The sequence below is a fragment of the Struthio camelus genome, chromosome 6, assembly GCF_040807025.1.
Source record: "Struthio camelus isolate bStrCam1 chromosome 6, bStrCam1.hap1, whole genome shotgun sequence".
Classification (NCBI taxonomy): domain Eukaryota; kingdom Metazoa; phylum Chordata; class Aves; order Struthioniformes; family Struthionidae; genus Struthio; species Struthio camelus.
Genome location: NC_090947.1, coordinates 15,011,521 through 15,037,344, shown reverse-complemented (window position 1 = coordinate 15,037,344; position 25,824 = coordinate 15,011,521). Strand labels below are relative to the sequence as shown.

General features: G+C 41.1%; 2 protein-coding genes and 1 long non-coding RNA gene across 4 annotated transcripts in view; 1 reads left to right on the top strand and 2 right to left on the bottom strand.

Annotated features, from left to right (window-relative positions):
- COL5A2 (collagen type V alpha 2 chain) overlaps positions 1 to 2,248 on the bottom strand; it is a 205,929-nt gene extending 203,681 nt beyond the window's left edge. The window contains exon 1 of the mRNA XM_068948332.1: positions 2,168 to 2,248. The gene's annotated coding sequence lies outside the window, so the exon portion shown is untranslated. The remainder of the gene's footprint in view (positions 1 to 2,167) is intronic.
- On the top strand, positions 1,991 to 20,222 carry WDR75 (WD repeat domain 75). Of its 2 annotated transcripts, XM_068948333.1 has the most exons (21): positions 1,991 to 2,559; positions 2,733 to 2,862; positions 3,887 to 3,952; positions 4,666 to 4,759; positions 5,498 to 5,622; positions 6,592 to 6,662; positions 7,306 to 7,422; positions 8,028 to 8,116; positions 8,842 to 9,000; positions 9,420 to 9,479; positions 9,569 to 9,684; positions 10,160 to 10,329; positions 11,178 to 11,341; positions 12,587 to 12,770; positions 14,086 to 14,180; positions 14,587 to 14,682; positions 15,276 to 15,445; positions 15,926 to 15,985; positions 17,194 to 17,337; positions 17,416 to 17,507; positions 19,948 to 20,222. In XM_068948333.1, the coding sequence occupies exons 1-21, from the start codon at positions 2,474 to 2,476 to the stop codon at positions 20,150 to 20,152; spliced, it is 2,493 nt and encodes an 830-aa protein (XP_068804434.1). In that variant the 5' UTR covers positions 1,991 to 2,473; the 3' UTR covers positions 20,153 to 20,222. The 2 variants fall into 2 exon arrangements, with proteins under 2 accessions (XP_068804434.1, XP_068804435.1); XM_068948334.1 differs by lacking the exon at positions 9,420 to 9,479 and having other exon boundaries at positions 2,427 to 2,559.
- On the bottom strand, positions 18,237 to 23,953 carry LOC138067631 (uncharacterized). Its single transcript, XR_011141873.1, has 2 exons — positions 23,722 to 23,953; positions 18,237 to 19,156 (listed from the first exon to the last, which is right to left on the bottom strand). It is a non-coding gene; the product is annotated as an uncharacterized lncRNA (long non-coding RNA).
- Positions 23,954 to 25,824: the final 1,871 nt, after the last annotated feature.

The window sequence follows — 25,824 nt, the reverse complement described above, 5'->3', positions numbered from 1 at the left end:
ATATTGAAGAGAGTGCCACTCATTTGAAAGCATGGCCATAAACCTAGGTATTCATAAACCAAGGACTGCACCACTTAAAATGCTGCACAATCCAGGCAGTTTTTACTCTCCTTACCAAATTTATACCGCAGCAGCGTACTTAAGAGACCAGCTGTACATTAGTAATCTTAAACAGCCTTTCTCCTTACCAAATTTATACTGCAACAGCATATTTGAGAGACCATCTGTATGTTACCTATCTTAAAGGACCTTCAGATAATAAATCCAATTAGGAAGGGTATGCCTTTAAGTGACAGCAATAGTGAGAAAGCTAGCGAACACGACCTTGCATTCTTAACCATGCCCACATACACAGGAAAAAGATAAACTATGAAAGAACATAGACCCTATGTTCTCAGAGGCCGAGTTTACAAACCATACTATGTATGCACATCTATACACAGAAAGTTTAAATGCTCTTGTAATACATGAAAAGCCTCACATTTTCCATCTATATTTTTAGTTCTAGAAGAGGCACATTCTGGCTCTGGTCAAAGACCAATCTGACAAATCTGCTTGTAATTACATCTGAACTGTTTCAGGAGCATATCATTTTAGACATTCTCCTAAGTTAAAATCAGATAACCTCCCAATTAAAATTTTGAACGAGGTCTCTCCCTTGATGCCTGCATTCAGATAGTTTCTGTTTTGTTCTGTTTTTTTAGGGCATGCATATTCATAATGTGCTAACAGATAGGAATAACCTATAATATCTGCAAAAACCTCTTTATTTTTAATCAAGATTTTGTATCATGCAAGACTACCTCAGAAAACAAACAATCAAAAATACAAAAGCTCAATAGAAGTGAGTGATAAGCAAAGAAACTACACCAGAAGACAGTCACTATGGGGCCAATAAAGCCAACTAGGCTTTCATAATATAGCATACACCACTTAAGAGATGACGGACTGTGGCTCCACAGCAGCTTACAGTTGGAGATAAGAACAATGTGGACGGGTTCGTCTGTTATCCATCAACGGATCTTTTACTTAGAACTCCAACTGAAAGCCTGTAGAGAATTCAAAACACAATAGATATGGAACTGGAAACATTTATTTTATTCAATATCAAGTGCTACTTTTTTAAGTGATACCGAGTTAAGCATTGACAGTTTTATGGACAAAAACACATACAAAGTTGCTCAGATAATGCAAAAAGGGGGTAATGCAACCATACCCCATTCTGACTAATAAGTGGCAGCTGTATTACACCCCAAATTAACAAGAGCAGCATGCAGTCAAGGTAGATTCCATGTATTTGGATGCTGTTGCCACCAAGTCCATAGGCTATCTCAGAGCTCTTTAGTCCTAGGAGCAAGAAGCTTCTATTCCTAAAAGTTTTGCTACATCCAAGCCAACCTTGCTGAGGAATTCATGCATGTACATTCTTCTGAGTCATCCACCAGAGCCAAAATTATTTTCTGAGTTCAATTCTTCACTCACCAACATTTTATTTTTTCTAGCCTACTGTGGTTAATTTAATTTAATATGTTAAGCTCCAAAGTACAGGCACCAGAACCTAAAACTATTGCTTTGTTTCCACAAACATTTTACAAGTGCCAGTCTCAAAAGTTACAGACCCCTGACGGAGCCTGTAAAGAGTAGGAGACAGTCAAATTATGATTTTAAGACCAACTAGGCACAGAGCCCTATTTATAAAGACTCAGTTTAGAAGCCAGAAGTCTTCCTCGCCCTCCAAGGTCTTTAAAATTCAGTAGCATCCTCGAAGCCCTCAGGCCTAAACAGCTGAAGGAGAGCACCGTGTCTATATCAAACAAACACAGGCACTGCTCGGAGCCCCCTCACCATCAAGTTCTCTAGCTCGAAAAAAAATTTTGAAAGAAATACACCGGACCCAGGCTCAGCTCTCCACCTCTCCAATAAGACCCGGGGCGGGGCCGCCGGGGGAGGCCGGGGAGAGCCCAGCGGCAGGCCACCCGCCCGCGGGGAGGGCGCAGCCCCGGGGGAGCTAGGGGCTCGGCGCTGCCTGTCTACCAGCACAGGCCGGGCGACGCGGAGGGCCTGTCGCCGCGACCGCGGGAACGGCCCGGGGCAGAGGCTCGAGGGGCGGCTTCCCGGGCGGCTTCCCGGGCGGCCCCACGGCGCCCCTCAGGCTCCCCGCACTCACCGCCTCCGAGCGCGGCCGTTAACGGTCAGCGCAACGCCCGAGGCGCCGCACGCGCAGCCCGCCGCACGCGCAGCCCGCCCCCGCGCTCCGTCACCGCGACGCAACCAACCGCAGGCGGCGGGGAGGTGCCAGGACGCCATACTGACTGCGGGCGGAAGCGCCCTACAGCGCGCGTTAGCTTACGGCTGAGGCCGCAAGCGGGGCCGCCATGAGACCGCCGACCATCGAGTCGCCGGGCAGGGCGAGCCAAGAGCGGCGGTGCCCGCCCGGCCAGGGGTGAAAGGTCGGAGGTTCCGCCGAGGGAAGATGGTGGCGCCGGCGGCGCTCCGCGTGGTGCGCTGCGGCGGCAGCAACCTGCACGGCGCCAGGGCCGTCTTCTCCGCCGACGCCAGGCGAGCGGGGCCGCGGGCGCCGGGCCGGGCACGGGGGAGCCGTCGCGGCGGGGGCAGAGCCGGCCGGGGCTGCCCGCGCAGTCGGGCCGGGCCGGGCCGGGGTGGCGCGGCGCGGCGCGGCGAGGCGCGGCGGGGCCTTACCTCAGCGCCGTAACGGTTCTCCTGCCCTGCAGGTACCTGCTGTGCACCTCCGGCGACTTCGTGAAGATGTACAGCGTAGCCACCGAGGAGACCGTCTGCATGATGCAGGGCCACGCCGACCCGGTGACAGGAATCCAGCTCAATCCCCAGAACCACTTGCAGGTTGTCAAAGGATCCTGGCGCTCAGCGGTGCCGGGCGCTTCGCTGCCCGCGCAGCGGAGCCTCTGCGCCTCGGCGGGGGCTCTCGCGGGGGTCTGGGGGTTACTCCGAGTTTGGAAACTCGGCGGCAGTAATTTTTTCTTGAAAAAGTTTCTCAGCCGGCGTTTCTCCTAAATTTGCTTGGAAGAGTAAACGTCCTGTGCGTCTACTACAACAAACGCATAAAACGTCACATGAGCTGCACTTGTTGAAAGGGATGACTTTCTGCCTGTAAAAGCTCCAAATTTTTGTCGGTTCATTAAAGGAATCAACAAAAAAGGAATCTGAAGAAACTGGCATGTACAGAAGTTGGCATTTCCCTCTAATTGCCAGTTCTGTAGTAGGATACATGAGCCCCAATTTCACCACGTGCTGGGGCTTTTCTTTGAGAACTATAGATGTGAGGTAGGCAGAAAATACAGAGAAGCATAAGAACAACTCAGGGATGGAGATATGCTGGAGTCATGTCAGAAACAGGTGCAGATTTGACTAAGCCCCTGCTATTTCTCAGTCGCTTTTTGGCTCCTGGCAGTTTCCTTCCCCGTTCATTGCTGCTCCTGTTCTGTTTCTCAGATTTTCTGCTGTCATTTTCTGTATGTAAACAAGAATTACTTGCAGAGGCAGACTACATCTGATGCACATCATAAGCGCAAAATCTGAAGCAAATGTAATCATTCACATACTTGATATCAGTGTATACTCCACTAATTTTAAGTGGCTAAACAGAAATATATATGGTTTCTTTCATATTTTTTGAAAACGTGTGTTTCAAACTAGAATAATAGAATAATTTTCTTTACGCTTGGTTAGGAGGCAGTTTGGAGCCTTTCTGTGTCCTGTATTTTTGAAGTTTCAGCCATTCAGACCATCAGATCCATTTTTCCAATTCTTCAAATTTAAATGGGGATTTTTTGTAAAAGTTGGCCTTGATATATTGGTTTGTTTTAATTTCTGCGGGTTTTTTTTTTGTTTTCTTCTTCTTTTTCAGCTTTATTCTTCTTCTCTTGATGGCACCATTAAGCTGTGGGACTTCACAGATGGGATTCTCATTAAAGTACGTTGAGTTATTCCTGTTGTGTACGTTTCAAAACTAGTCTTGACCTAGTGATATCAAAATAAGGATTTTTGCAGCTGTTAGTGCAAATGGTCACAGCTCAGTCTGAGAGTTGTTGTTCCACTATTAACGCAGCCTGGAAATCATGTTTTTGTGGAACAGGAGGCTTCAATTGATTTGTGTGCATCACTACAGAAATTTGTGGTGTTGCAAAATCTTTTTGGGGAAGAGGCAGGGGATGTGTATTGCCATTTTAGCTTTTAGTTTCTTGCTACAGTGCAGAGCCTAACGTAGCTCTTGGGGAATATGCTTCAGTTTTGAGTTATGCCAAAAGAAGTTGACATGATGGCTTGAAAACGTGAGCTGCTAACTGTATCCTGTCATTCCTGTTCTCTGCTAGAAAGGCACACAGCTATAGACAGCTCTTCTGCTTTGCAGCAAGAGTAAAGTACCTTTAGATTTTTCACTGAAGCTGATGTCTCATGTTTTATTTGTAACATTTAACATTATTTGTATTAGTCCCTGATCTAATACAGCTCCTTTTCTTTGTCCTAAAATTGAGAATTATAATTAATACAATATGGTTTATGTTTAAAATAAAAAATGAATGTAAATGTTTCCCTAGCTGTTAAAACACAGCATTATTGATTCTGTTGAAAACTGTATGTTTGAATGTAGTAATTGTTGGGTTTGCTTCTCTCTTTTTCCATCAGACTTTCATTGTAGGATACAAACTTCTTGCACTGTACGCGCTTGCTAGTTATGAGGACTCAGTGTTTGCTATAATTCCAAAGAGTGGTGAAAGAGGTACAGTACGATTAACGTCTTCCTTTATAATTTAAATGTTTGTACATCTAAGCTACTATGTCAATGAATGCTGCAAGATCATTCTTTAATATATTGTCTTAAAAATACCTCTTAAATCTTATAACAGAAAATCAGACTGTACTCCTGCCTTTTTGTTTCGTGAGACTGTTTTCATTCTGAATCGGATCTGTTTTGATATTTGACTAGAAGAGTGTTTATATTCACTTTTGAAGCACAAACTGCATGTATCTGATGTGGCAGATGCAACAAATCTTTAAGCAATGCTTACTATAATGTAAGGTACACTGCAGTATTTGAGACTACTCTCCCATCTTAAGTGATGTTAACATATACAAACTTGTCCAATTTAAATACATGCCTAGATTTTTTTCCTAGAATTTTGTCTGAGAGAAACATAGATATAAATTGACCTACTCTTGCTACACTTCTGCAAGTGTCACTACAGAGCAAGAGCAAATATTACATTATTTTGCTTGGCATCTGCTTTACATTTGCACTGGAAAACCACTATCTAGCCCTCAACTTTGAATATTCAAAACATCTGAAACAATTGTTTTGTTTTGTTTTTGAAAAGTATTAACGACGTTTTTCAAGTATGTATCAAAAATACTGGAAGGTCCAAACATCCTTTTAGAATCGGTGCAAATCCCCTTTGTAAAGGGGCATATGTAAATGGATTATAAAAGCCTTTTGGTAACAGGTTTTTTTTCTGGTCAGATTCATTCCAACTGGTCTCGGTTAAGCTGACAAAAACAGCAGGCCAAGAAATGGAAGCCAAGGAATTGTCTGTGATTTTGGATGGCGTGGATGAGTCACCCAAGTGTACTGCATTTGGAAGAGAAGTATATTTACATTTTCAGTTGTCGGGGTTGTTTTTTTCCTCAAATGAACTAGATACTGTTTATTCTTTTATACAAACCCAGTAAACATTCAGGCTTAAGTAAAACAAAACATTAAAAAATATATATATATAACCTTTTCTAGCATAAGTCTGGCATGAGTCCTGGCTTTTAGCCAACTTCTAAATTACTGATTTTAGAAAGGCTACCTCAACAGACTTAACTACAGCAGCACTTGGAAACAGCCATGATGTTCAGTAGAACAATCTAGTAGGACTAAATTTATTGAAGCACTGAAAAAAACTCAGAACATCTAGTGAACAGGGAAGAAAAGGAAGAAGTGCCAGAAAATCAGCCTATCTAGTAGAATATGCCAACTTCCCTTCGAAAGATGATAATCATAACTTCTAAGCAAGTCTTAAAATACCTTTTGATACTGAAGATTTTAAATAAAATAGCCTTGGGTACTGTTAGGTAAATGCGCTTTAAAAGTACATGTTTAGCTTTGTTTTGCTTAGATTTCATATGACAGTGTTTCTTTGTTTACCACAATTGATGCTGTCCTATTTAGAATAGCAAACGAGAAGGAAAGAAAGAAATTTTTAGTCTTTGGTTGTATCTCCTCTTTTCCAGTGAAAAAATGCATTTAAAGTATAGGAATGGATGATACTAGGGCTGAGGCTGGAAGTAAGTCTCGGTATTTCCTTCTGCTGGGTGTGCTTCTCTGTTGCTTTCTGCCTAAACTTCTTACCGCACTGATTGACAAAAATGAAGTTAAATGAATCTGTATGCTAAAAGACCTATGCGTTTTAAAAAAAAGAAAATTTGAAAGGAAACTGTTTATTTAACATCAAACTTGTATCTTATTTCTGCTAAATACTTTGTAGTGAAGATTGCTTGATTTCTACCCCTACCCTTTTCATAGTAACACAATCTGTATGTATGTCCTAAATTGTTGTTTTGCTATAACAGGGTGAATATGTGGCATCAGTAAAAGAGGTTAATCTCCAAGTTTATTTTTTTAAACGGAAGCAGATGAACAGGTAAGAGGGAACACGTCAAGTATTGCTTCAATGTGACACATCATAAATGTTTATACTAAGTGATGATGCAAGCATGTGTGATTTTATATTTGTCAGCAACGTTTTGGTTTTATGCTGGAAGGGATGGTTCCATTCTTCTGTCTGATATCCAACTAAATAATGCTGAGTAATTAAAACTAGCTTTACCTTTCGTTTGCTCCCCCGTTTGTTAGCAAGTTCTCTTTTAAGATCACACAGAATGCAGGCAGCTTTCTGCAGTCAGTTTATAAGAAGCTGCCTTTAAATAGAAAGTGAGACAGTATGCATTGCAGTGGTATTGGTAGCTTATCTTTTTTTGGTCAGGGCCGAATCAGGACAGGGAGAAAAGGGGAAGGGGGGAGAGACAGAAAGGGAGAGCTAGAGATCCTGCAGGGTGACTGAAGGCAAAGATATAACAAGAGAGGAGAGGAAGCCTGTCGCTATTTTTGGAGGGCATGCGTAACTTTGTAACAACTTACAAATATGAACTTGGATATTTATTTCGTTCTGCTAGTCAGAAGTATTTTTATGTGCATTTGTGCACATAACAGCTGATATCTTTGAAGTTTTAAAAAAAAGAAAATCTTCATTCGGCTAATTAAAGTTAATTTCCTTGATTTTGAAGGTTTTCTTTAAGCACAACAAACACAAAGGGTGGAAACAATCGCTTCACTTGCGTAGCGTGCCATCCCAAGGAGGACTGTATTGCAACTGGCCATGGCGATGGAAAGATTCGTCTCTGGTATGCTCGTTTTGGTTCAGCTGTGTACCCTATAAACAGACAAGACCATAAGAATTAAGTGACAAGTGAACAAAGCCGTCTGTTTAGCCCTTGCCATTGCCACTATCAGAAGTCATTGCAAGCGAAGAATGGCAAGTCCTGTATGTTTGTGATACTGAAGTTGACTTCAGGATACCACTTCAGTTTAAGGCCAAATGGGAAAATATTCCTCTTAAGCCATGCTCCACAAATCTAAACTGTACTCGGAAAAAGTTGTGCAGGAGCAGTTAAAATGTCTCTTGCCAGGTAAGCAGACTCCTAGTAAGAGCACGTTAGTGGAATTGCACAGCTGAGAATCAGCTTGCAAAGATGCTCTGCAGCTCTAAGTTGCACTGTACATCTAAGGTGTACAGCGTGCATGAGGAAGACATACCGTTCCTCTGGAAAGCTTCTAACGTGTTGTATTCCCTTCCTTTGCATCACTCGAGCATGCAAGGAATTGTAGCCTAGAAGTTACAGGAAAGGCTAATGCACTTGTTTCAGTTTGATATTCCACTTTGTTTGCTCTGTTGTCAATGACCCTGTGCCTTTAAACATTGTTCTAAACTACATTCTCTGGCCCATAGGAGGAATTTCTACCACAATAAAGAGTATACGTTCTCCACGCTTCACTGGCATCATGATATAGTCATGGATCTAGCTTTTTCTGTAGAAGGTCAGTACAAAAGACTTTAAAGCCAAAGAGCTGGAAAAAACAAAACAGTCAGTGAAAGTTTTGAGTTCGTCCACTTGCCAGGAAGTTCATTTCTAGAATTTAAACATGTTCAGTAAGGATCTGAAATGAAAGTGGAAACAGTTCTGGGTTTTTTGGTACTATTTTGATTGGCAGGCATAACATCAAACAGCTACCTTCTGTGGTAGAATGTAAAATCTAAACCTATTCTTACTTCCCCCCCTCCTCCGTTAGCAGCACTTGTGAGTTCTTGCCAGAATCTGTTTGAATCCACATAAAGCAAGCCAGTCCTGCTTGAGCTGAAACCTAGTGGCAAAAATCCAGTGAACTTTTGTGTGAACTTATTCCTTATGATGTTGCTTACTGCAAAATACTTCTTGTTGATAGAAGGAGAATAGTTCATCACAAATGCTCAACTGATTCAGAATTAATCGGATTTATTACTCCCAAAGCATCGTTAAAATTTTACTGTGGGCACGCATTTTTGTTATTTAATCTGATTTCTCCAGCAATTTAACATGGGAAAAGAAGAAACATATAGATGTATTGCCCAGGCTAGATATGAGGAATAGCAGTTTTGTTTATGACACAATTTAAGAAAACTTATTTTTAAAAAGAAGTTATATGTCTGTCTATCATCGTAACACACATGTTGATGATGTTTTTTGTAATAAAGACTCTTAACTGCATGTTTATTACCTGAAAAGGAACCAGTCTGCTGAGTGGAGGAGTTGAATCTGTTCTAGTTCAGTGGCACAATGGATCAGATTGTAAGAAGGATTTCCTTCCTCGCTTGGGATCTGCTATTGAATACATCTCTATTTCATCTGATGGCACTTCATATTGCACCTCACATACGGACAACAGTAAGCCCAAACATATTTAAGTAACACCTAATGCAAAACAGAGTATGAATCTGTACAAGCTGTTTTGTTAGTTTCAAATGAATTAACTAGAGATTATGTACAAATGCAATGCTGATCTGAAAGAACAGACGATTGAAACGATTTCTTACTCTTTAATCAGTTCTGTGAATTAGCCTGAGGACTACTGTAATTTAGCTTTTCATCTCGATTTAAGGAGATCTCAGATTATGATAGGATGGAAATATGGAGTTAGCTTTTTTTTTTTTTTTAATATTTAGTGTATACATTTAATTTGTATTTATAGGATTAACCAGAGGCGGTTAAGATCCCTTCTCTCCCCCATGGGATGCAGTGGCATTGTGAAAGCCTTTATCTGGTTTTGTAAGACTTTTTTTTTTTTTTTTCCCCTCCCCCTTCAGGAATTACAATAATAAACAGCAATCTAAGATTTTCCAAAAGTATTCAAGGACTAATCAAAGGTAAACGCAATAAAATTTCTCTTCCCACTTAATGGGCAGAGTATGTCACTTTCCATTTTGGGTCATTTGTCATCTCATTTTATTTCCAGGTAGGGATGTCAAGACTGGTCTAGTGGTTGATCCTAGAACTAAAGCTTTGGTCCTCAATGGAGAGCCTGGCCACTTGCAGTTCTATTGTCTCCAAAGTGACAAACAGCTCTACAGTGTAAGTTGGATAGGCCAGTGCCAAAATTCTAACTTATTCAGTCAAATAACTTATGCAACAGAATTTCTTGGAAGAATTATATGGCAAACAGGGGAAAAAGCCAGCAGCTATGCATGAGACTGGAATCCAAGCTGAGGAGTTTCCAGCTTTGTCACAGACTTCTGTTACTCGTAAGCATAGCTAAATGTTATCAGTTGAATAAATCATTAAAAAACAGTGTTCTGTTCCTTTTACAAGTTAAATGTGAAAGTGTCTCTACGTAAAATCCCTCTACGATATGCTTTATTTCTTCCACGCTTACCTTATTGTGAAATTTACAGGCCATAATTCTGCTTTCCCTGAGTTTCTTTATGCTCCATCCCAGTCAGTTCTCATGAGTGCTTTCAAGAATATCTTTTCTGCAATGTTTTATGAATGGTATCTCTAAATCTACATTTGAATTTTGAAATTTATCTTTGGTCTTGTTATTTTGCAGTTGGATATTGTGCAACAAGAATACATCCATCAGGCAGGTCTAAACCAGGTCGACTTAGTAAAAGTTGCATTTAGTGCACAAGGCAAGTGGTTAGCAACAGTAGAAGAGAGAGAAGCAGCTGACCTTGAATTACAGTTGAAGCTGTGGGTCTATGATGAAGAAACACAAAGGTAACGGTACAACTTCAGAGCTGGCCTCTAGATTTCAAAATCTATTTATTTCTTACATGTTGTGCAAATATCTAAGTAGGCTTTGTCTTGTGAAGATAGATTTTTTTTTTTTCTAAATCAACTAATAAAGTTGAGGGAAGACCCTAGGAAGGGTTTACAATACTCACTGTTTTTTCAGGTCTGAAAGAAAACCCACACAACAGCAGTTATTTCCAATCTGTATGCATTTCCTTCTACTAAGCAGGCAGAGTATGTGAACTTTGTAGCTTGAACTCATATATTTATTTGATGTTAAAAATCATAGACTTGACAGGGTGATTTTATAGCATGTTCAGTTTTCCCAGCTCTCTCTAATCTATCGCTAATCAATTAGTCTTTCTAGGGCATAGAAAACTATGACTTTATTGTTTCTTTTGCTAACATATGCTTCTGTTATGGCAAGCCACTGTTTTTCCTGATTTCTTGTTAACTCAAACAGTTAGGTTTTGACTAAGAGTTGTTGTATTCTTAAAGAAGAAACAAAGCAAAAAAAAAAAAAATTGGTCTGTGTAGTAGCTGTGTGATCGGTTGTCCAAATACTATAGAAAGGTTGCCCTGAGTTCAGGCTGAATACTTCTGAGAACGATGCTTATTTAGTAGTAGTCTTTTCTCAGTGCTGGGCTACAATCTCTCTTGATGTATGGAAGTTACATGGGAAAAATGATCTGTAAATGAGATGCCATTTGTCTGTCTAATTAGACAGAAATTCCTTTGATTCCTTCTGGCCCTTCCAGAATCATCCTAAACTGAAATCTTTCTCAAGTTCCAAACGAAATAAAATGGAAAACTTCTGTTTTCTTTCCTGGTAGCTTTAAGCTGAATACCAGAATAAATATGCCACATGAGGACCGCATAACAGCCATGTGCTTCCGTGACACAGATGAATTGGAAGAAGACTCTCCGATGTTGGTAACAGCTGGCAAAGACTGTGTGTTTAAGGTCTGGGTAATAGTAGAAGATACTGATCCTGAGGGTAAGTGTGTTCAGAAAAATAACTTGCCACCCTTTAACATGCTGTAGAAATTCTGACTCTTAATTTCATTGTTTTGTAACTAGGCTCTCTAGTCCCACGCGTTTTTATACTTCTGCTGTTGCATGGAATAGTGCATTCTCCTGAGCATCCCTTGTGATGGAGTTCTGTTATTGTTTTATATTACTTCTGGATAGATACCGAGATTCTTTAAACAGCAAAGACCTTACTGAGCCTGTTACAGAAGAAAGTGGCAGCCTACCCTCATTGTTAAAGGATTGTTTGTGATCATGACTTTTTCCATGCTGAGAAAATGGTTTTTTATACCCATATACCTAAGGGTATAGTCTTTTCATTCAGAACTGGTGCTTAAGGGAGTAGGATACAGAAAGATGATACTCTGGCGTGTTTTTATTTACAGCAGATCTCTCATTTTGCCTCTAGGTGGTGCCATGTTAAAGAAACAATCTGTTTCTCTTCTGGCTTTTCTACAATTAGTTCTTTTAATCATTATCTCATAGCTGTTATGTAAAGGATAATGTAGTATAGGGTGAACTAAACTTTTCTCTTTCCTGATCCTATTCCATTTTTCAAAAGCATGGTGTACAAACTTATTTATATTGGAAAATATATGTTATATGGTAAGAACATCCCTTTGCTCCTGTTTATTTTATGGTAATTACCAATAATGGGAAAGTTATTCCAATTTAACATGCTGGCAGGTTAGTCAAGGCAGGAAAGCATGCTAACAGGTCACTGTGCGATCCTCAAATTTTACATACAGGAAACAAGCTCTGTTGGAATCAAGTGCAAAGTGAGTTTATATTTTTTTGGAATATTCATGGTCTTGCTACAGCTTCAAAAGACCATTACGTTTCAGAACACTGAATGTTGAATCTACCTTCAGGAGGGATTTTTTTAGGAGGGGTATTTGCTTGGTTTTGTTTGTTTTTAATCTAACACCTGCATTCAGACAGCACCGTTGCCATAGTGTGCAAATGAAACATGAATATTGTACCATGTCAGTCTTGGAAGTCACTGTTCAAGCGCAAAATTAAGGCTAAAAGGAAAACTTACTACATGTTTCTTGTACTAAAACAGGACAGATTCTCTATGCTTCTCAAATACATAAACCTTCTGAATGAAACCCTCTTGCTTTTGAGCCTATTTTGCAGCCATACTACTTGAATTCTGCTTTCTTCATGTTTAGAGTTCAACCAACTTAACTGGTTTGTTTATTCAACGCAGCACAGCAAAGCGTGAGTTGGAGCTGTGATTTTGTAGGCAGCTACCACAACTACCAAGCTACTAACTGCTGTTTCTCAGAAGATGGATCTTTGCTTGCCGTTAGCTTTGAAGAAACGGTCACTGTATGGGACTCACTCACGTGGGATCTTAAGTGTACGTTTTGCCATCCACCTGGAAAAATAAGGTATGTTTTTCATCTGGCTTTTTTCTTGAACTCTCAGAACTAAAAGAACTTTGTTTATAGCACTCTAAGATCTTGCGCGTGTTCCTACAAAAGTATTGTATTTAACACTTTTAAGTTTATATGCAGAAAAGACTCTTAATTATAGTGGCTTTTAGGGGGTTGATAATTTGCTTTTAAAAATAAGCAAATCAGACTTGGCAGTTTCATTTTCTTCCTTGCTTATGACTGCTCTACCTCCAGTACTCATATATGCGTCTCTGGGCACCCAGTAATATGTTAATAGCCTTTCTTTTCTTCCCTGTTAATCTATGGACAAATGAAAGGACTGAAAACATATAAATAGAAGAAGCTCCTGCTTTACTCTTGTATGCGTGCATTGAAATAGAAATAATATCACTAAGCCATAAGACTATGTGGACTTTATTGTCTGTAATGTAAAATATGGATATATCTTGATCCTTGCTCACCTATGCTGGAAAACATGTGTTTGCCTGGCAGACTATCCCTGTATGTTTTATTGTGTGCTCTCCTAATGACAGACATCCTGAATGTCTAGGTGCTGTTGTGTTGTGTAAGTATAACGCGAGAGAAATGGCATAGGTTGATGGTAGGGATAAAAGAAAGACTCAAAGAATTGGACAGACAAAGTACTGAGCTTCCTAGACAGATATAAAGCAGTTTCTAATCCAGAGAAATTACTTTTCTTATAATAATCTTAAAAAAATAAGTGTTCTCACTTGTTCCTCTAGTCAATTTCTGTGCCAGATCTTTGTATGTAAGCGATTCCTAAAAGAGGAAGATGCTACAAACCTACTGTAGCATTCTCTTGCAGTGTTAAGTTTTGGATTTTTTCCTTACCGCTTCTCAAAAACTTGCTTCTGCTAGTCAGTACTGTAGTAATGTTAGAGGTGCTTACTTTTGCAGAAAGCATCTGAAACTGTAAGCCAAACAGCACATGGCCACCTTGAAACGATATTCAAACTTGTGGAGTGTTGAATACATAGGGACTGAGGAAATAATCATTAGTAATTAATTTAAGAGCTTACAATCACTGCTTGAAATCAGAATGTCGTAGGAACAGTTTTAAATTACCTATAATAAGTCTGGGAGACTTGAAAGTATAAACAAACTTAGTGGGGAAGAGAAGGGGGAGAGAATCCCTTCTATCACAGGTGAATGCAAAATGCAAACGTCTCCTGATCTAATATCAGAATTAAATCTTAACTCAATGTTTGTGTGATTTGAAAATCATTACTATGTAGGGAAATGAAGACGAAACCTGAAGGTTGTTAATTTGTTTGTGTTATTCCTGTAGGAATATCTGCTTTGGGAGACTAACATGTTCCAAGTACCTTATTGGTGCTACTGACCATGGCTTTCTGTGTTGCTGGAATCTGCTCAGTTGTGCATGTAAGATCAATTTAAGTCTCTGCTAGAGAGGCAGTGATAATATTTAATGCTGACGTTTACTGTGGTACCCAAAATAATTCGTTTGATTCCTGATAGACCCACTACAAAACACCCTCTGAAAGTATAATTTTTTCATATGTCATATTCTGCCCAGTGTGCATATGCACAGTAAATTCTGAATAGATGATTGGTAACACAATAATATCTAGTATTTCCTGCATTTGTAGGGGAAGCTGATAATATTTGTATGTTCTGATTTGTCTGGGAATAAATGAAGTTGTATGCTTCTTCCAGATAGAGGTGAAGCTCTGTATTTTTTCCCATTTGACCTTTTATTTAGCAAAGCACCTGGATAGAACTGAATGCCTTCTTTTCATGTCTAGCTGTTGCTGTGTTTGCTTTCCAGTGGAATGGAGTGCCCAGCTCAACGTCTTAGTGCTGCAACCTGATCCCCTTTCAGAACACATTGCCGCTGTCTCATGGCTCTCCAAAGATTCCAGCTGTAAGTACAAAGGCTTCTTTGACAAGTAAAAGTTGGTGGAACCTATAACTGCAAAAGCCTAATTTCTAGAAAAGGTTTTCTTAGAATTCAGCTCCATAAAGGCCATAAGACAAACAAGCCATATTTTGCCCATGTGAAGAACTGTGCCATGCCACACAGCGGTAGTCAAGTAGAACATGTCAGCTCCCCTATGTCGTCTTCCATAAGTTAGTCTCCAATACCAGATACAGCACAGGATTAGTCATGTTCTGTGGGTGAGTGACATATATGCTCTTGATCCTCTTCTATAAATGCAAAACTTTGGTTGAACTATGCACCTATTTTTTGGTACTTTGGAATAAATTTACAATTACTTTTCCTAGAGCTACCATTAGGCATAAAAGTTAATTTCCAAGTGTATTCTCTGGCTTGGAATACTATGAAAGGTACCTTGTATTATTCACTAATGGCTCTCTAATTATAGTTGTGTTACTGTAAGCTAGTGCTTGAAGGCAGTCCTAGCCAGCCTTACCAGCTATAATACATAGGGCTGTGAAAACTATAGAGGAGGGTAAAAATTTCGTGCTTTACAGGAAAGATGTTTGTTTTTGCAGTGTTCGTGTTTAAACCAAATGAGCCACGGCCAATCTGTATCCGGAGAAACCTTTGTAAAGAAAAGATCCAGTTTGCTGCCTTCGTTCCGAGAGACATACCTGAAACAATTGGCTCAGAAAAATACCTTTGGCTAAGAAGATCCCAACTATATTTTCTGACTAACACGCAAGTAAGAAATAGCGATTGTCGGGGAAGGTGGTTCCTGCAAAAAATGTTTTTCTGAATGTAGGTCAATAGAAATTCAGAGTTATGCTGTTCAGTGTAATAGTTTCTCTTTGTGATTTCAAAGCAGCGTAAGTCATACTTTGATCTCTAATAAAGCTCTCAACTGGCCAGAACAGTTTTAAGTTCTAAATTTTTTTTTTAGGCAGCTTTTGTTGCCTCATTCAGACAAAAAAATAGATAATTTGGGGACTTTGTAAAGGAAATTGTCTATGTTATTTAACTTAATCGGACAACCATGTAGAAACTGTATTATTGCTGATTATGCAAGTGTTTCATAATATATTCAGATTTCCTCTATATTATTTTTCTTCCCTCCACGCAAAAAGTCTAAAATTCAGGCCAATCAGAAGTTTCTGGAGGCAATATATGGAAATCTGAAAAACAGTTTTATGTGCCGTCTTTACTACATCGTTCTGTGTTTCAGGAGCTAATGACGTTCAGCACAAAGTCTCCAGAAGAAAGGCTGACACCATCAAGCAAGCAGGTACTTTTTATACCAGTTCTGATAGAGAAGTACAGAATCAAAATTCAGTTAGTGTTCAGCTTGTCAGATTAAACTCCCTTCTGCTGTGAAAACGTTCACCAGATCCTGACATGGAGTCACAAATACGTGAAGGGGCAGTAAAGTATACTTGCTTGCCAAAAGCAATTCTGCTGAAAAGTAGAAACCTTTAAAAGATGAAGTAGCAAAAAGCTATTCCTTCCTTTTCTCATCCCCTAGGCAAAACAATCATACTCTTCAAAAAAGGATTTATACTACATGCCTGAATCAAAAACTTTCAGTATTTGGATAAAATGTTTTCTTATTTTAATTTCCTTAACTTTTGGAACCTTAAGTGTGACCTGAGCTGAGCTTTCTGGTAAGGAGGAGCAATTGTCAGTCAACTCTGATTCTTCAGTCAGGAATTTCAGAATTACATTTTAGTACGTACTTTTGTACAGAAGTAGTCTGGAAAATTCAGTCTCTTAAAGAAGTGTTCCACACCTACTGACCAGAATAAAATAGTAGCACTTGATTGATTTAGTTGTTGGATAAAATAGATTTGAATAGTAGCTAATATCTTTCTAGTAATAAATCAAATTTGAATGTGCTTAAAGTAATGAACTTGTCTTTCAGTTATGCCAAAAAAGTAATTTGGTACACAGACTGAGGGATAGTGATACAAATTAAATTGATCTAGGCAAATGCTGGAAGGAAAGTTACTGTGTTTTGCACCCAGTTACAGAACTGGATCACTCAATAGATGATGTGGGGTATGCATTGTTTCAGTCGTAAACAGAATCTGAATGCCATACTGTGTTTTTTCTAGCTTGTACACCAGCAAGCCACTTAAAAAGTAATATAGCATATTTGGAAGTTAATTGGCACATTAGCCAACCAAAATCTGGATTTTTTTTCCCTAGGAACACAAAAATGCAGATTCAGATCATGGATTCTTCTGTTGCATCTGTGTAGGACTTTGTGCTCATTCTCTCTGATACTTTTTTTTAAAAACAGGAGCCATGTCAAATAGCCCAGTTAAATCCAAGCGTAGCGTGTTGGTTCTTTTGTCACCTTGGTCTGTTCTAAATTCTGTCTCATTTTAAATAACCAAATTCATCTAGAAGAACTTAGATGTGTGACACTGAAGTTCTATTTAAAACTTTCTCCTTTTTCAATTATGGGCTATGTTTTTGTTTTTATTATTCAAGCTGGCAGTAGAAGAAAGTCTCCCTATGACCCCCTTTAGCTTGCTATTGGGAAAGCACAGACATCAACAGTCGCAAGAGGATGTAGACCTTGGAAAAGTAGTTGTTCATAATCACTACAACCAAGATTCACCTGCTGTCAAAGAGGTAGGGGTAATTATAGTAAGTGTACAAACAAAACCATCACAAATAAAAGCTTTCATAAAGCTTATTTTATCTCCTCAGCTTCTGTACACTCCAGCACATGTTTTGCCATCTGCTTCCTTCCTGTGTCCTATATTTATTAATTCATTGCTGACCTCCAAAGAAAACAAAAGGTAAGAAACATAGCAAAGAACTAGCCTTAGTAAATGAAATTATTTTAAATTAAGTATGTCTTTGCTTTAAAGTGTAAAAACTAACCAACCTATGCTAACAGAAGTAAGAGAAGCGTTGGAAAACTGAACGCTATTTTGGTAACGTGTTTGGCAACCTCTTAAAAGCTCCCAAGTTTTTTTTTAAACTTTAGGAGATGTATACAGACTGGCTGTTCAATCTTTTTATCTGCTTTTTTAATTTTGGTGTCATTTGGCATAATAGGATCACTAGCAAAATGTTGCCTTTGGTACTCGAATGTTCTTTATGTATTTGCTTTTAACCTTGATTGCAGGGATTTAAAGTTTTTGTGGTATTTTTGGATAAATATCAAATTTGACTTGATCTTATGATTTCCCTGCTACTTTGTGTGTACTTCTTACTTCAGGATTCTTGATATACCAAAGACTAGATCCATTATGTTTAATCCCAAGAGTTCTAGTCCTTAGAACCTGAGGCTCGTTCCTAAGGAAGCTGCAGCATACAGAGTTAGCTAAACTTGCTCTACAGTGCATTAATCCCGGTTTTATGAAACAGTTTGACAGATACCTAAGATAAGGTAGCTTGCTCCTCAGAGATCACCATACAATTCTAGAAAATTAATGCAGGCACAAGCTTTATAGTTTTAATCTTAACAGAAGATTAATATGTTGTCACTTGTACTCAAGCCAGTTAAATGCCCCCTTTTTAAAAAAAAAAAAAAAAATCTGTTCTTTGAATTATTTCACACCTCACAAGCAAGCTGAAGATAAAAATATGTCATTGGTATCAGCTGCCCTAATGAATTTGCACAGACTAATAAAAGGATGTTTTACACTCACAGGAGTTACCCAAAAAGGAAAACTAGTGGGAGTAGTGTTTTCACATGTGCATTGCTTTCTTCTGCCATGACGAAAGCATAGTTGTGTTCCATTGTGTTAGCTGGTGCTTCTAGTTTTCTTACTGACCTATACAAGTAAAAGCCTTTTTGTTACATCAACAAAACATTGGCAAAAGCCTAATACAAGGAGTATGTGGAAGCTTGCATGCAGTCTCAGTACTGAAGAATTTAGAAATTCAGTGGCCTGACTGTTTAAATATTTGCACAGGTAGAGCTTGTACTTTAACAGCAGTAATTAGTAAGGCTGTACATTTAAAGTTACATAAGGGGTGTAGGATTGGGTTTACAGAATCACAGAATCGTTTAGGTTGGATGGGACCTCTGGAGATCATCTAGTCCAACCTCCCTGTTCAAGCAGGGTCACCTGGAGCATATTGCCCAGGGTCACATCCAGGCGGGTTTTGAATATCTCCAGGGAAGGAGACTCCACCACCTCTCTGGACAACCTGTTCCAATGCTCTGTCACCCTCACAGTGAAGAAGTTTTTTCTCAGGTTAGGATGGAACTTCCTGTGGTTCAGTTTCTGCCCATTGCCTCTTGTCCTGCTGCTGGGCACCACGGAGAAGAGGCTGGCCTCATCCTCTTGACACTCCCCCTTCAGATACTTGTACACGTTGATGAGATCCCCTCTCAATCTTCTCTTCTCCAGGCTGAACAGGCCCAGCTCTTGCAGTCTTTCTTCAGAGGAGAGGTGCTCCAGCCCTCTAATCATCTTGGTAGCCCTAAGGGTTCCTTAAAAAGAGCCAAGCATATACCACTGTAAAGATTCATTATCATATTAATGTTAAATCCTTGTCAGTATAATATTCATGTATATTATATCTTCACAGTTTACATTTTTAAGTTATATATAGTCCTTATTAAAATAAAGGATTTTTAGGAATCCCATCATGCAGGTCATTCCCAATGAGATCCAGAAAATTTCTATAACAGACATTTGGATGCATAGCATGGAGTTGTCACGTTGTAAATGGTAACTGTTTTATATAGTTCTTCTGAAGTATGCTTTCTACTTCAACATGAGTTTACCTGTTGGGGACAGAAGTTAGCAGCCACTATAACTTTTTTTGTTTTTTTCAAAATAAGGTAAGTGTTCTTTTCTTCTAGGTCTGCTCCAGTTATGGGGATTTTTAAGAGCAAGTGACATTTTCAGGTCTGAAAGAAAAGAATGGCCGCCTTGAGCATTCTCATCTGCCACTATAGTCTATGTTTCTAACCCTCTAGCAAGAGACTACCTTTTTACATAGTGCTGATCTGCCTGTTCTGACACTTTGCTTTTGTATTTGGAGGAAAAAAACACTTTGTTTGGCAAGTTTACCTAAAACAGAAAAGACAGCCATTTGAAAATGGTTTGAATTTGAGATGCCAAGAGACATGTACTAGCTTAAGTAGCCTCAGATGCGAGGGGAAACCTAATGTTTAATTGAAGGAATGTACATGACAATTTACCTCTGTACCATAGTGTGTGATCAAAACTATTTAGTATTTTCATTAATTGGGTTGTCTCCCATCATCTCTTGCAGTGCTGAAGAAGTTGCTGATGAAGTAGAAATGGAAAGCGAAGAAGCAGAAGATGATTCAGCTGAGGAAAAAGATGTTACTGAAATGGAACAAGATCTAAGACCTCTGGAATTTCTGGGGGAAACAACATGCAAACTGTCTAAATCTCAGGAAAGAGAGTTACGAAAAATAAGAAAGATGGACTACAGTTGGATATCCAGTTTCTAATCAGAGACATTTTGTGGTTTTTTATAGTGTAAGCTGAAGCCTCATGGATTAAAATATTCTTCTAAAAATCCTTCAAGTCCTTTAGCAACTTCTGTTTCCATAAGAAGAGAATTGGGGCAGCGGGGAGGGATTAGAGTTTTGAAAATCTGGTTCTGTTCCTTCCTTTATTATGGATTCCCTGTGACTTGAGAAAGTGCTTAAGCTGTAGTTTTTCCCTCACAACTGCACTTAAAAGGCTAATAGCAGAACAGAGTTCATTATCTGACTCAGGACCAGTTACCAAAGTCAAAGGCAAGCCCCTGAAAGTCTCCCCAGGTGAGGCTGGGCTATAGAAGGCCACAGCAACAGCAGCTAACAGCTTTGCTTTATAGACTCCTTACTTCAAGATCTGGGGAGGGGGTGATCACAGTATGGGTAGTGCTATATAGAGGTAAGTAACAGCCCTTCTCAGAACTTGCTGTGTGGTGTGTCACCTGTTGAGACAGGTGACAAATGGTTTAATGCATCTGATTCTAGAGCGTACTGAATGTTTCATGATATTTGTGTTTGCTGGTAATTGCAAAGCGTGGAGATTAAGCATAGGATACTCCAGAGATGTTAAGGGCCATAATGAAACATTTAAATTCCAGTGATAAGTAAACTGCACTACATGGAAGGAGGTGCAGCATGGATTAATGGGCCTCTCCTACAGAAGCTGTGATATTATGTGCATCACTTAGAGTACCTGAGTGAGTAATAATTTGAGGTGTGAGGTGAGTAACAAAATTGGAGTTGGCCTAAAAGTGAATAGTTGCTCTCTGGTTTTGCAACATGAAGACAAGCTACTGGAAGCCAAGTAGGTCACCAAAAGCGCTGCTATAGGCTCTGAGGAAACAGTATCTACTAAAAATTATTCAGATTAAAAATGTTTGAGTCTGAAGTGACACACTTAAAATATTCTGTTTGCCATTGAAAACCGCACTCCCCCACTTTGCTACTGCCTTGAATAAAACTGCCTAACACGTGTTACTGGCATACTTTTAAGAAATAATCCTAGAAGTAGACAAAGGGCCTCTGAATTTTCTTTCCCCTTTTACCCCCCCCCCCCATCCCAGGGAACATTGTTTTGCCCTTCTTATGTTATCTTCCTCCTATGAGCTACTCATTGCTTAAGAGGCCAGTACTTCCTATTTACTGCTATGCAGCAGAAATTTGGAGAATCCTGTCTTAATTCTCTTTTCTAACAAACAACCATATATCGCCATGCTAGGCAAGTGGTGGTAACTTTTTTTTTTTTTTTTTTTGAAAGTACCCTACTAAATGCAAAATCTGTCACTTTCACACAGAGGTAGAAGATACTTAAACCCTTCCTTAAGCAGCAAGGAAAGGAGCTTGGAACTACTTTGCTGGAAGGCTTACTTTCCACGTTTTAACAGAAATGCAGCTGTTTGTTTTATAGTAAATATTGTTGACCTTTGAAATACTGACAAGTAGGCTACATTCACCTGTTTTAAGCAGTGCAAAGATTGAAAGCCAGAGATGAATATTTTGGCATTATCTAGAGAGTGGACTGTGACACAGCAATGACTTCATCTGCAAATTTAGCAACCATGTACTTTGTATTTTGGAACTACCACGGCGGGGGGGGGGGGGGGGCAAGTACTCTGTGGTACTGAACTTTTCAGTCCTATCAAGAGGACACATAGATTTTTAAAAGCAGCTTTTTAGCATGCTGGTAATCATCGTTATAGTCAAACTTAATTAGCAATAGAAAAAGTGATTTCACAGAAAAGCTAGCAAAACAAAACAAAAACTCCCTGCACGAGAATCCTAGGACTGTCTGTCCTGACTTTTGCTGGATTTCACTAGCTTTGTATTTGTTAGGGGGGACCTCACGAACCACGGCCAGGTCTCCTGCAGCCGAGTGCCCTGCTCAGCCCTTGCTCCAGGGCCAGACAGGAGGGCAGCGCGGCGCCGGCCCCCTTCCTCAGGGTGAGGGACGGAGAGGCTGGCACAGGGGGTGCCCAGCGGCAGGAGGGACAGGCTCCCTCGGCCCAGAGGGCGAGGGGCGACGAGGAGCGTCCCCCGCTGGGCTGCGCCATGCCCCAGGCGAGGGCAGCGGCAGGAGCAAGAGCATGCCACCTCCGGTGCGCTTGTCCCATCGGAGATCTCAGAAATAAAAAGCCTCGTGTGCCTATGTGCATGCAGCAACCGAAACAATAACACCTAACAAAAATACGAATACGCACAGCTACAGAGGCCGTGCTCATTGCAAAGCAGACTGGGACAAAACCCACGAAGTCTAGTCTAGGGTAATCGCTGGTTGAAAGCCTCCGCCGTACTGGAGAGAGAGCGCTATTACAAATAAGTCTGCCAGCAAGCCTGCAAGCACTGACTGAATCCAACTAAGCCAAAATTACTTTAATACACGTTTTTTGTCCTTTAAGTTTACAGTCACATAGATGTCAGAACAGGTGAACAGGGATATAAACCAGAGCGCTACGTCTAGCTTTGCGGAAAGAGCAGCTAGGATTTGCTCACATAACTTTCCTGTACGGGGGGGGGGTGAACCGTCCAATGAGTGCATTACAGACTACCAATGTTTTTGTCATTAATGTGACAAACCTATAACGCATTATTGTAGTTTCAGACAACTGGGTAGGGCTGACTTCATTACTCGGCGGCAAAGGGCTTCTGCAGCTTCTCCCATACAAGCAGGGTGACCTCCTGCAGCTCCTCGTGCCATTTATGCCTTCTGCTTGTCAGGGAGGAGACAGACAGTACGCTCTTCTGTCTCAGATGATTTGCAACGGGACTGGTATTGGCTATGATTTTTTTTTAATATTAGAGAACCTTGTTCATGTTAGGCGCGTTGGTTTGTTGATATGACAAAAAAGGAACACATTTTAAAACCTGTAAAGGTTTTGCAAAAGCTGTCTGGAAGTTAGCCCGTTTCCAGTTTCTGTCTCACAAATTTAGAGGGAGAGAGGCGCACAAGTGAAACACAATACTGCTGTTGTACACAACACAGCTAAGGCTGGTTTTTCTGCTCCGGTGTTTTTCCTCACTCTTTGCGACAGCGGTTTAGATAACCTTCAGCGGTATATACAGCTAAAGAGAAAAATCTCAGCTCCTCAAATATTACACAATTTTTATTTCCAGCCCTTTTATCTAGCAGATCTAGAACTGACACGGCCTTTTCAGAGCCTTGGACCAGCTGGAATGTTCCCTAAATTCTAAAAGTTGCAACAGAATAAATAGCAAAAACATGTCGGGTTGTAGTGACCCACGACAGCTTTGAAAACGGAGAGGTTTTCAATTATAGGAAGGCCAGGAAAAAAGCAAGCAGTTGATAAACAAAGACGTTTTTCCTCAAAAGTGCACTACACACTAGAAAAGACAAACTTAGAGGTTCCTGTCTTTAGCAACACCAGAGCTCAGCTCCGTGAAAAAGCAGCGGGGCAGGGGGACCCATTCGCACCGTTGTTACAGAAGTTCTGGCCGCGTCAAACCCACCATCCCCTCGTGTCAGCAACGCTTAAGGGCGAACCTAAAAGCGTCGCCCACAAATATTGAGGTTTCCCTTGTACCTTTAAAGCTGGACATCCAGGAAGATACAATTTTGCTTTGCGCGGGGAAACGCAGGCTGCGTAGAACAGCGAAGTAGGAATTTTCATGGAGAAAATACATAGCTGTTGCAATTATGTTTTCTAACCTTTGTCCTTACTAAGTTTACTTTTCTTTGCACACTAGATAGATTGAAGGTACTGGGACAACAAAGTCCTCACTTTGTAGTTTGGTTGGTACTTCCCCCCCCCCCCCCCGTGTAGGCAGGAAATACATTTCTGAGTGAGTTGAGCGCTGCCGCTCTGAGGGCGGCCGCCTTCCGAGGGGCCTTTCTGCAAGCGCTGCCGAGAGGCGCTGCACCAGGCCAGCGCGCCGAGGGGGGCTGGCGCGCGCCTCTCCACCAGCTTCTGCCAAAAGCGCCCGTTCTGGGATATTTCTTTTTTAAAGCAGTTCTTCTCTGCTCTTCCTGAAGGTTTTTAGGCCCTTGTGTATCTCAAGGGACATTAAAGATTACCTCTCCTTTCTTCTAAATGCTTTTAGAGTACTTTATTATTCCTTATCAAAAAGATTTGACACAAAAGCGTGGGGAGAAAGAGGTTGAACTTAATCCCCTGCTGCCAGTCAGATGGTAAATCCCAAAGCCGCGCCACCGCCGGCCCAGGCGGCGCACGGCCCCGGGGCAGGACGCGGGCTGGGGGGCTCCTCACCTCTAAGTACGTTTAGGGTTGCAACCACTTCCCCAATAGCTGTGGCTACGGTCATTAAGAATCTTAAAAATACAGTAGATGAGCGAAGGAGCTGCAGATACAGAAAGGCACTTCCTCAGCGCAGAAATTCCCGAAAGGCGTTGTTTCACACTCAGGCACGGCGGAGAGATCGGGTCCCACAGCACGCGGGTGCTTTACCCGGCCGTTCCTGAGGACTGCAACAAACCACTTCCTAGCCCCCAAACTTCCGACCTGGGATTATTCGGCACCGACCACGCACAGACCAGACAAACGTATGCAGTGCATGGCAACATGCGATACATCTGCTTTTGTGGCTGTGCAATTAACTCCAAGTTCATTTAAGCAGGTCCACCTACATGCACATCTTCCTTTCCTCTCCTGGCCCTCATTAGGGGATATTAGAGATTATTTTATTACCACCATTTTCCCTCCAGAGCTTTACGCATGCTTTTCATAGACAGTAACTCAATAGGCATTACTGAAGAGAGCCAGCTATATTATTTCAGTTGCTCATAGACTTGTTGGGGGGGGGGGGGGGAGAGAAGAACTGCAATTTGTGCAGAGCTGTTCTCACCACCGCCTTTATCTCCGTACTGCACTCGCGTTTCTGCCCAGCAATCGTTTGGCTGTTTGACCTTGGGGAGCCTCCTTCCGATATCTCACCCTGCCTCATCCCAGCGCGCGACGAGCCTCCTAAAGCACGTGGCGACGGCCAGAAACAGAACCGGCAGAGAGTAAGACGCAGGAAAACAGCAGCAACTCGAAACATAACGGGAGGAGACTTCAGCCAGTGCACCCTGCTGCCCTGCAGCAGGGTAACGAGGGTACGTTTGCTCCTGACAGGTATTTCTTCAGTTCCACAAGCCTCTGCTGAAAGCGACTGTGTGACCTGCGCAGCCGGTTCAGTGCTTACCTCTGACAGTCAGTTTTTCCTGATAAAAGTTATCTTTCTTTCCTGCAAATTCCCTATTCTTTTCTTCCATGTTTGCTGTGCATATCTTTGGTAATGATCTTAAATAGAAAAAAAACCCGTGCTACTCTGCTTCCTTAAAAACACCACGCTCCTTCTGCCTCTCTGTTTCGCTTTTCTGCGGCCCCCGGCGGCATCAGCGGTGCCGGCACCCTCCCAGCTCCTTCGGGGTAACAGCGGACCGGGCCAAGGCTCTTCCTGCCGACTTCGCATACATTCAAGGGCAAATTTTGGCAGGCTCATCTAATGCTGACGAATCTACCTGGATCTCCTTAAATCTGTTCTTCCCTTGCTCTGGCTTGCATTCCTCGTCGCTTGTGTTTAGCAGGTGCCACGGTTTTGGCAGAGGCAGAAGCTGAACGGGCAATGCGGGGCCGAGGCGCCGCTGCCGGGCTGCTCGGGGAGCGGGTGCCGGGTCCCGCTCGGCG